Source organism: Lactuca sativa, chromosome 4 (genome assembly GCF_002870075.4).
Source record: "Lactuca sativa cultivar Salinas chromosome 4, Lsat_Salinas_v11, whole genome shotgun sequence".
Taxonomy (NCBI): Eukaryota; Viridiplantae; Streptophyta; class Magnoliopsida; order Asterales; family Asteraceae; genus Lactuca; species Lactuca sativa.
This window is the reverse complement of record NC_056626.2, coordinates 188469513-188481303: the sequence shown is the minus strand read 5'-3', so window position 1 is coordinate 188481303 and position 11791 is coordinate 188469513. Positions and strand designations below refer to the sequence as shown.

The following is an 11791-nucleotide window of genomic DNA, read 5'->3' as shown; positions in this document are numbered from 1 at the left end:
GTGAGCACATAGGGTTTTCAACCCACAATAATATAATTATTATTTTTAAACATCAAACAATCAACCCAATTACCCATTCCCGTTATCCTCACATTACGTCCCTAAAACATCTAACACAAGGGACCTAGTCAAAGGACTATCATTAGGATGGACACGACTGCTAAGGGGATTCCTTGGCAATGAAAGTCCTAAAGGCAACCATATGGGGGATGGAGTACACCTAGTGAGCACACAGTTCACACAGTTCGAATAAACACACAGTTCCAATAAACACCTACAGGTTGCGAGCCTGCTAGTGTTCCACTAGACTGTCTAGAATAGTCCGTGGTCGTCATCTATACTCCGCTAGATGACTAGATCATCAAGAACAGCTATAACGAGGCCTCTCATTATTTTATTTTGTCACACAGCAACTATTACATCTACCCATGTTTTACCCAACACATTTTGTAGATATAAAATACATATACAGTTTAAATCATTAAAAACATGTATAAATCGTTCATCCAGCATAGATAGCAAGTATACAAATAATATACACACACAGCACGTAATTTATATAAAATACTTCATATCTATGTTTAAGCTGAAAGTAACTATGCACTCACCTGAGTAGGTGGTGACTCAGCGCTTGGACAGCACTTTGTTACTCTTAACACACTTTTCCTTCGGCAAAACCTAGTATCATTGCCACTAGGGTTTAGTCTAATATTCACCGCGACTAATTAGTAGTCTAGCTATTATTAATATTATATAAGCGTTAAACGATACTTATATAACCCATAATAATAGCCCAAGTACTTGTTATAAGGTCCTAATAACATTACTATATTAAAACATAAGCTAAACTAAAGATAGGTTAGGTGTAGCTCACTTAGAGCGGGTTTTCTGGAAAATTGGGCTTCGTTGGAGCAGCGTTCCCGAGCCGAAAGGCTCTTTTATCGGGACTCCGGGAGCCTCGGGGCTTCCTTCGGGTGCTAGGGGGTTTACCTAGGCTTTTAGGGGGGTTAGGGAGGCTAGAGAGAGAAAGTGAGTTTGGGAGGTGTGAAGAGAAGGCTAGACCCGACACCTCTATTTATAGTGAAAATATCTGATGGACTCGCCGAGTAGGGGGACCTACTCGCCGAGTTGGTCCATGTGGTGGTCTTCTGGTGGTGCCATGTGTCCAATTCTGGTGGTGCCACGTCACCCCTATCGCGTATCAGCCTTCGAACTTAGAAAAATCATAACTCTCGCATACGAGCTCCGTTTTCGACGTTCTTTATATCCACGCGTAGGTAAAATCAAAATCTACAACTTTCGTTTAGACTCTGTCGGCTAACTCTCGACCGATCTCAAATTTAACAGTAGGAGGCGTTTAGACTGTTAAATGACTACAAAGAATTCGTAACTCCTTCATACGAACACCGTTTTCGTCCATCTTTTTACCGTTGAGTTCCTATTAATGAGATCTTCAACTCTCATTTAGGTTGTGTAAGCCAAAAACCGCTCGAACTAAAATTCGACTTTCGGGCCGTGCACTGCTAAGTCGAATCTTAGAAAAATCATAACTTCCTCATACGAAGTCAGATTTGGGCGTTCTTTTTATCGACGCTCTTAGTTTAACATATTCTACAACTTTTGTTTAGATTGATAAGGATAAATCTCGCTCTATCATAAATTCACTATTTACGCTTCCCGGTGTCGTGCCGGTTTTGCCGTAAAACTTCGACGGGCCATAACTTCTTCGTTATAAATCGGATTTCGGCATTCTTTATATGTACGGAAACCTTGAGACCTATTATACAACTTGGTTAACACTATTTATTATAAATAACCTTTTGCCAAAAAGTCATTTTCGACACTTATTGTCTCTAAATTGACTAGCCCGGATCTACGGGCGTTACAATTATCTCCCCCTTAGGATGATTACGTCCCGGAATCATCAACGAAACAGGATAGTATAATGACTCCATACGTTATCTCTTCATCCTAGGTAATAATCGTAACTTCCTCGTTTCTTCGAATGAGTATCTATCTCTTGGACTCCTTGACTGCGGGCGGTGCTCGATCTTGCACTTGCTCATTAGACTTTCAATCATGACCTTCGTGTCACAACCTCATTCTTTATCAGAGACTCCTTCTTCTTATTAACAAACTTAGGATAAGTTAATTTGATTACTACAATTGACTGATGTGTCATATTCTAATGACCTATCACCGTATGTAGCAACGCTTAGAATCAGGTCTCTTAGAGTCAAATTCCGGAATGGAATATGCCTTCCTTCATGGTCTAATGTGATGTAATCACATGTAGCATTTCTAGCTACCAACTTCTTTAACAACGAGCATGATACTTCTTTTGATCACTTTGATTTCAATCGTTTGGTTTAAGTCAGACGCTACATCAAACTTGGTTCTCTGAACCACGTAACCTACTCATCGTAGTCGGACCCAATGTGATATAACCACTGGGTCGGGATAACAACAATCTTCTTAGTCATTACCGAGACAATGGTAATGACATACTTGAATAAAATGAAATCAATTACTAGCTTCTTGGTAACCTTGTGACTTTCCCTGATCCAAGTGTGAGTCCTGTGCTTCCGGTAGTATAGGCCTCTACTACCATTCACACCTACTCATACTCGTCCCAAGTATTGTCCCGCAGTTTTTCCAAGTCACCATACAAGAAAATCACATAACAGCTTAACACATCAAATATCAAAACGAAGGTTTTTATTATTCCTTGAAACTATTACATAGGTGTTCAAGTTCACCCTAGACTATGCCTCTAATAGGCTACATCATAACTCGACCTTCGGATATCAATCCTTACTCTTCATTGCGTTGTCAGCTGCTTCGTTAGGGATGCTTCTTGGCTTTGGAGGTGCATTCGCTCTTGCTGCTTCACTTTTCTTTGGGCAATCCTTTGATATATGTCCATTGTTCCTGCATTCGTAACAGAACCTCTTGTTGGATGTACAGATATTGGCATAATGCTCGTTCTTCCCACACTTAAAACAAGCCACTTCTTCGTAGCATCTCCCATAGTCCTTCCATGGTGCCTTTGGCTTTGTAAATCCTTTTCTTTTTGGGCAGTCTTGCTTGAGGTGCCTTTCCTCATTACATTCGTAACACACCCTGGTGTTGAATGTACACTCATCGGCGTAGTGCCCATGCTTTCCACACTTAAAACAAGTTACTCTCCCATGGTGCTTCGGCGGTACACTTGGCTTTGTAGCTCTCATTGGACATTCTTGCTTGAAGTGTCCCTCTTTACTACACTTAAAGCAAACTTCTTCCTCGGTTGGGCATTCGTGGGCATAGTGACCAGTCTTCCCGCATTTGAAGCAGGTTACTTCCTTAGGGCATCTACCATTGTGTTTCCTTCCATACTTGTCACACCATTTTGCTTTACCTACTCCTCCAGACTTCAAGGACATGTTGTTCTTGTCAGACCTTGAAGAACCCTCAAATTTCCTCTTTTTTCCAACCTCAACCTTGCTGGCGATACTACCATTGATCACTTTATCAACAGACTTAGCAACCCAGATGGTCGCCTCAAGAGTGGGTGTCTGACGTACTGGCACAGTAAGTTCGTCCTTACTTTGTTGAAGTAAGCGCCTTGTTTCTTCCATCTGTTGATCTAGCATTATCCGCACCATTGCTTGTACTCCGGTCATTGTGATTGGCCCAGGTACAACTGCTACCTCTGGCACATGCTCAATCACTGGTGGTTCGGGCTGCGGGTTACCACTTCCAAATCTGCTTCTAGTGCTCACCATGTTGATCTATGCACCAAATTACACGTTCGGTGTACCGAGGCGAGAATTTAAGATAAGAAAGTTTTATTTACGATAGACGTATAAATCTCCCTATTACTCTGAAAAGTTACATGCCAGTTCTAAAACCGTAATTAAACGTTTAGAAACTTGAACACATAAGGTTTTCCAGATCCGGTCGGAAATAGACAATAGATCCAAACAAATAACAGCATATCAGGCACAAGCATTTAGCACATAAAAGCATTTTAGGCACAATCCCTAAAATAATCTAGTGCTCACTCCTCACAATCATCGCTTAGCATTCTATGTTTAAGTCTAGAAATAAATCCATATTCCTAGTTCGCTTAAACTAATGCTCTGATACCAACTGTGACATCCCCATTTTCACGGCCAGAAAAGACCGATTTTGTTTATGCTTTATAAAAATCAGAGTACTTCATTTCATAAAAATGTTGCGGAATTTGTTCCCGGAAAAACATGGTAAATACGTTATTAAAACATTTTCGAAGAAACGTATTTATTTCATTTTAAAACGTTTGGGATGTCATCGTTAATACAGAAACATAAGCATAAACAGAACTTACAATTATTTACATTAGTGATCTACATCTCTTTAAATCTCTCAGTGTAATGTCACTTCATATCAACACCTGTGATATAAATAAACTGAATATAATTATTATTTTTAAACATCAAACAATCAACCCAATTACCCATTTCCGTTATCCTCACATTACGTCCTTAAAACATCTAACACAAGGGACCTAGTCAAAGGACTATCATTAGGATGGACACGACTGCTAAGGGGATTCCTTGGCAATGAAAGTCCTAAAGGCAACCATATGGGGGATGGAGTACACCTGGTGAGCACACAGTTCACACAGTTCGAATAAACATACAGTTCCAATAAACACCTACAGGTTGCGAGCCTACTAGTGTTCCACTAGACTGTCTAGAACAGTCTGTGGTCGTCATCTATACTCCGCTAGATGACTAGATCATCAAGAACAGATATAACGAGGCCTCTCATTATTTTATTTTGTCACACAGCAACTATTACATCTACCCATGTTTTACCCAACACATTTTGTAGATATAAAATACATATACAGTTTAAATCATTAAAAACATGTATAAATCGTTCATCCAGCATAGATAGCAAGTATACAGATAATATACACACACAGCACGTAATTTATATAAAATACTTCATATCTATGTTTAAGCTGAAAGTAACTATGCACTCACCTGAGTAGGTGGTGACTCGGCGCTTGGACAACACTTTGTTACTCTTAACACACTTTTCCTTCGGCAAAACCTAGTATCATTGCCACTAGGGTTTAGTCTAATATTCACCGCGACTAATTAGTAGTCTAGCTATTATTAATATTATATAAGCGTTAAACGATACTTATATAACCCATAATAATAGCCCAAGTACTTGTTATAAGGTCCTAATAACATTACTATATTAAAACATAAGCTAAACTAAAGATAGGTTAGGCGTAGCTCACTTACAGCGAGTTTTCTGGAAAACCGGGCTTCGCTGGAGCAGCGTTCCCGAGCCGAAAGGCTCTTTTATCGGGACTCCGGGAGCCTCGGGGCTTCCTTCGGGTGCTAGGGGGTTTACCTAGGCTTTTAGGGGGGTTAGGGAGGCTAGAGAGAGAAACTAGAGAGAGAAAGTGAGTTTGGGAGGTGTGAAGAGAAGGCTAGACCCGACACCTCTATTTATAGTGAAAATATCTGATGGACTCGCCGAGTAGGGGGACCTACTCGCCGAGTTGGTCCATGTGGTGGCCTTCTGGTGGTGCCACGTGTCCAATTCTGGTGGTGCCACGTCACCCCCTATCGCGTATCAGCCTTCGAACTTAGAAAAATCATAACTCTCGCATACGAGCTCCGTTTTCGACGTTCTTTATATCCACGCGTAGGTAAAATCAAAATCTACAACTTTCGTTTAGACTCTGTCGGCTAACTCTCGACCGATCTCAAATTTAACAGTAGGAGGCGTTTAGACTGTTAAATGACCGCGAAGAATTCGTAACTCCTTCATACGAACACCGTTTTCGTCCATCTTTTTACCGTTGAGTTCCTATTAATGAGATCTTCAACTCTCATTTAGGTCATGTAAGCCAAAAACAGCTCGAACTAAAATTCGAGTTTCGGGCCGTGTACTGCTAAGCCGAATCTTAGAAAAATCATAACTTCCTCATACGAAGTCAGATTTGGGCGTTCTTTTTATCGATGCTCTTAGTTTAACATATTCTACAACTTTTTTTTATATTGCTAAGGCTAAATCTCGCTCTATCGTAAATTCACTATTTACGCTTCCTGGTGCCGTGCCGGTTTTGCCGTAAAACTTCGACGGGCCATAACTTCTTCGTTATAACTCGGATTTCGGCGTTCTTTATATGTACAGAAACCTTGAGACCTATTATACAACTTGGTTAAGACTATTTATTATAAATAATCTTTTGCCAAAAAGTTATTTTCGACACTTATTGTCTCTAAATTGACTAGCCCGGATCTACGGGCGTTACACTTTTTCACTTCCACAATCCCAAATCGAAGCCTTCACCTCCTCTAGACTAAAAGGGGATTCAATTCTAATGGCTTCCATCATTGGAATTGACTTAAACTGCGAGTTACTCAATTTGGGTCTGCATACATGATCTTCGGAGAATTTGTTAAGATAAAATCTGAAAACTTCCTCTTTGATCTCATTAGCCTCAGTTGACCAGCGACCATTAATCATGAGGCCGTGAAGAAGATTTCTTCTATTTTTACTGTTAATGTACCCATGAAAAAACTTACTATTTTCATCCCCATCGATGGTCCATTTAATTCTTGCTTTCTGTTTCAAGTCCAAGGCCTTAAATCGTTCCCACTCCGTTAGTTTTTTTGATACCCATGTTCCAGACATCCATTTCAGCTGAAGACAGTGGTCTAGTCGCCGCAAGCTTCTCTAACTCATTAACCAAAGTCATAGTGTCATTATACTCCTTCTTTTCAGTAAGACTCGCGTCCCTCCTCCATTTCTTAATCGAATCCTTCAATAATTTGAATTTGGCAGCCCAATACACATCAGGGGTACCATACCCTACAAATTGGTTCCATGCCTCCTTTACAACCTGATCAAAACCATCCCTGAGAAGCCAGGAGTTAAATAGTTTGAACGGGATCGGTCCAAAATCTGACTCAATGGATATTAAGGTAATGGGGCTGTGATCGGAAAGCTCCCGCGGGTGAGCCGTTGCAGCACTGAGGGGAAAAAAAGATAAGTAGTTTGGACTAACCAAAAAACTGTCCAACTTACTGAGCTTGGCATCGACACGGCTCATATAAGTAAATTTCTCCCCGCCCATGTTGAAGTCCTTTAAGTTGGCACTCTGAATGAATCTGTTAAACGCAAGAGCACTATAGGGACAAAAATGGGAATTACATATTTCACTAGGATACCTCACAACATTGAAATCCCCAAACACGACCCACATGTCGGTTCTTTCATTTATAATTCTAAGTAGTTCATTCCATACCTTCTTCTTTTCAGATGGGGACTGGGGACCATAAACATTAACCGTGTTTACATTACCTTCTATGTTCTTACACTTGCCAATGACAATTAGAAAGCACCGATTCTTGATTACTTCTAAATTTTGGAAGCAAGTGGAGTCCCAAATAGAGATGAGTCCAGCTGATCGCCCGCTGGAATCAACACCAGCATAATCAAAATTGAACCCCAACACCCATTTACATCTATATTGGAGGAATCCGATATCTGAGTTTCTTGAAGCCCCACGAAAGTTGCTTTATGATTTATCTTCAATCTCTTTACCCAACCCACTTTCGCATCCTCTCCCACCCCCCTTACATTGATAGACAGGAAGCTCATTGCTTTAGATTACCTACCACCCAATCTCCCCACGACCTCAGCTAGGATTTGATTGTCAGGCTCAATTTGAAAGCCAACTTCAGTCCCATGACCACCGTTTGCCTAATTTCATTAGGAACAGTCTTGTCTTGACCATCAGTTGAGTTATGAGTCGATACTGAGATGGGAGGGTCCCTATTAAGATCCAGTGATACACTAGTGTTGTGGAGACGAGGATAGACGCCATATTGGGATGAGGAGTTGTTTACTGGAGTGGGATCGGCGGTGGGAGGGGAGCGACAACCTTTGGCCCTTTTCCTTCTTTTGAACTTTCGTTCACTGCTACACCGACTAGAGCAGGATGACGAGGTACAATTTTGGGTGGTGAATATATTTTGGGCTGGAGGGGAAGAATTAAGAATTGGCCCAGCACTATCAAACAACTCATTATTAATACTAGGCCCAACAACATTATCAGTAGGTTTCATACCCGTATTCCCCAAATCTTTTGTCACTTTGCATTCGGTATCCATGATTACCGTATTAGTATTTACTTCCTGGGGACTTCCAATCGACACGCATAAATTATCCGTGTTGACTAGTTCCACGCCTTGGGAAATCCTCATCGTGGAATCAACAGTTGTTTCAACTTCATTCACAGGATTCCCTGGAGACTCTCCGTTTTCATCCTGACACCTTATCTTCTCCGGTTGATTTTTCGGAGTGCTATCGGACCGGAATTCTCTTTCCTCTAATTCATTATCGTTTTCATGCAGCCATGTATCAGAAATACCTTCTTCTACATCATCATCATCTACACCAACATCGGAGTCGAACTCTTTTGCCACCTTATCAGAGTGACAGGGATTGAATGGCGACCACTCTTCAGAATACTCAATGACTCCAACCACATATACTGCTCCATCTACACCAATCTGAACCTCTTCATTGATCCACGTCTTTCTTGTTGTGTTCACACCCACCTTACCCATAGATAAGTCTCTCCTGTCATGAATGTTGTCAAATGGGATGATGACCTTTCCAAATCTGGTGGCAATACGGGAGAAATTATCCCCATCCCAATATCTTAATGGGACCCCATAGATATTCAGCCAAGCCAACCTTTCATAACTTAAATCCTTGTGTTCTTCGAGTACCATCCATTTGAACCATTCCTGCCATCGTGTTTTGTCCTCCAAGAACTCACGAGCCTCCTTTGACGAACTAAACTTAATGGTCATTCTTAATCCACCAAGGTGTTTAGTTCCATCTATAGTGAAAGTATGATATCTAACTTTTATTTATATATATATATATATATATATATATATATATATATATATATATATATATATATATAAGGAACATTCATTTGGTTTTTCTTTTTGTGGGCCATCTTCAAAACAACACAATTTTCAAAGCAATTTGAAATCAACCCATTTGTAAAAGGATTTCTAAAACCAACACTTATTAAAAAAAAGTACTTCACGGACTTCCCTTTCATCTGTTTGTTGCTCATCTTCAACCTCGTTATTAAGTCCAAACCCTACATACTCTACACTTTAATCAATGTCCATTCAACACCAATATCATCAAATTCATATTGGGTTACGAGTCTAGTGGACTTCCCTTTCATCTGTTTGTTGCTCATCTTCAACCTCATTATTAAGTCCAAACCCTACATACTCTACACTTTAATCAATGTCCATTCAACATCAATATCATCCAATTCATGATGGGTTACGAGTCTAGTCAAAGACCATATCGGGACAGCGAAAGTAATAACTTTTCTGATCTGCAGATTCATAATAATTAAATCTAACTCAAACAATCTATGCAACTTAGAGACACAATAAAACAAATAATACCTTCAATCTTTGGTTGGACTTCTTAGACTTCTTTGGTCCTTTTTTCTAACAACAGAATTCAATAAACACTAGCAAAGGCTTGGAAACGATTACATAAGAAAAATAAGGTTTAAGATCATGGAGCCATCTATTCAAACCGGTCTAAACTTTCTAGACCTATTTGACACAAAAAAAAGGTTGTGTTACAATAAAATAAAAAATATTGGCTTTATTCAATCTTTTAGATTGAAAAACACAATAACACACACATAAAAGTAAAACAAGTTGCTTCAATTCTTTAGTAATACCTCCTATGTGCAGGTTCCTGAACCAAAAGAGTCAGTCTCCAAAACAAAAAAAAATTGAGGAATGTCAATATCCCACCAAAAAATCAAGCAACTTCTATAGAGAAGCAGTCACATGACAAGTGAAGAAAAGATGATTAATGGATTCGACATCGGATTGACAAGTTGGACACAAAATAAAGGGAATATCCAAACCACACTTCACCAAGTTATCTCTAGAAGGGAGCTTAAATAAAGAAATCCTCCATACAAAAATATTAACCTTTTCGGAACCAACTTGTTCTTCCGCAGGGTAGGAATATATGTATGCCTATCAATAAATAATCTTGCAGAGGCAACCGTAAAAGTCCTTGAACCATACAAATCCCACACCCACCTATCATGTTGACTCGACAGAACCACACCTTGAACCAATGACTTCAAAGCAGCCCATTGCTCGGCCTCACAACCTCCACGTGGCTTTTGACGCAAAGAATAAGCCACATCGTCTTCGTTAGCCAATTTTTCTTTAACCGTACTCAAAGAATGTTTCTTTAAAATACGTAGAGCCCAACCACACATCATTCCAAAAGGACGTATTTGCACCATCACCCACTTGTTTCTTGCAAAATTTAAAAAATTCCAAACCTTTTGTACGAAGAGAATAAAAAGCTTTCGAAATATTTACCCAAGGCAAATTTACTTTAAGTGATTGGAGGAACATCCAAAGCCCCATTTTGGCCATAAAGAGCTCGAATAGTACCAACAGAATAAGAATTTGGCTTACCTAGAAATCACCAAATCCACTTAAATAGCTTGCAATTAAGAGAAAAAAAAATGCTACCAAACCCAAGACCACCAAGATTTTGATGAGCCATAACCTTTTTCCATGACACCCAAGTCATCTTAGAATCATCCAAAACACCACCAATAAAAAAAACATATTCCTCAGAGACTCAAGATTATTAATTATTGTTATCGATGCTTTAAAACCGACATAAAATAAGTTGTGTAACATCCGGATTCCCAGGTATCCTATTTTGTCCTTTTAGTTTTGGGAATTGTGAGGAGACTCAGCGAGTTGGCGTCTAAACTCGCCGAGTATGGTCGCGGATTCGTATGCGAGTTTGCAGCTGGACTCGGCGAGTTCATGAGTGGACTCGGCGAGTCCATGTTGTTTAATGAAACCCTAATTTCCAGGGTTTAAGACCTATTTAAAGGCCCTTAGGGCCGTCATTTGCGGCCACCAACCCCAAGAGAGAAACCCTAAGAGATCTAGAGCGTTTGTGAGGAAGGAGAGGACATTCTTGATCCTTTTGTGGGTGTTTCGCAAGAAGGAGGTGACCAAGGCAAGAAGAGGCTAAAGGAGGAGCGATTGTGGTGATTTCTGAGTTCTTAGAGATCATATTGAGGTATTTTGCTTGGACCTTCTTCAGTTTTGATGTTGATTCTTAGTGTTAGGGTTTTCTAACCCTTTTAGAGGATGAATAAGTGGAGCATTTGGTCCCTTCTCGAGTCTATGTTCTGGATCTGGACCCAAAGAGGTCCAGAGACCTTAACCCTTGGAGCTTTATGAGTTATTTTGGGAGCCATGAGTTTGGGATGTCATTTTTGGGCCTAAATCACCAAGTTAGACCATTTAGATGTTATATGAGTGTCAAGGTCTGAACTTTACGTGATTATCATGCTTGGGAAGGCCAGATCTATGAATGTATGGAACAGATCTGACCTCAGGAGGCCTGTGGAGTTTGTGCATGGCATGAACTCGCCGAGTCCGAAGAATAGACTCGGCGAGTAGGATGAGGGTTTCCCGTAAATCACTCAGTGAGTGGACTTGCCGAGTTGAGGAATAACTCGGTGAGTCAGGGAGAGTTAGGGGGACTGGAGTTCAAGGCGGAACTCGCCGAGTTGTTCTTGAGACTCGGCGAGTTGAGTCGGGGTGGCCCTGTGATTCATGCCAGGTGGAACTCGTCGAGTCAGGGGAAGTACTCGACGTGCCAAGAGAGGGACTAAGAGAGTCAG

The 11791-nt window shown here is 40.4% G+C and overlaps 1 protein-coding gene across 1 annotated transcript; it reads right to left on the bottom strand.

Annotated features, from left to right (window-relative positions):
• Positions 1–6303: 6303 nt before the first annotated feature.
• LOC111877143 (uncharacterized) lies at positions 6304–7659 on the bottom strand. The gene is made up of 5 exons (XM_023873676.1): positions 7514–7659; positions 7227–7472; positions 7064–7184; positions 6708–6898; positions 6304–6553 (listed from the first exon to the last, which is right to left on the bottom strand). Exons 1-5 carry the CDS (start codon positions 7657–7659, stop codon positions 6304–6306), a joined length of 954 nt encoding a protein of 317 aa, XP_023729444.1.
• Positions 7660–11791: the final 4132 nt, after the last annotated feature.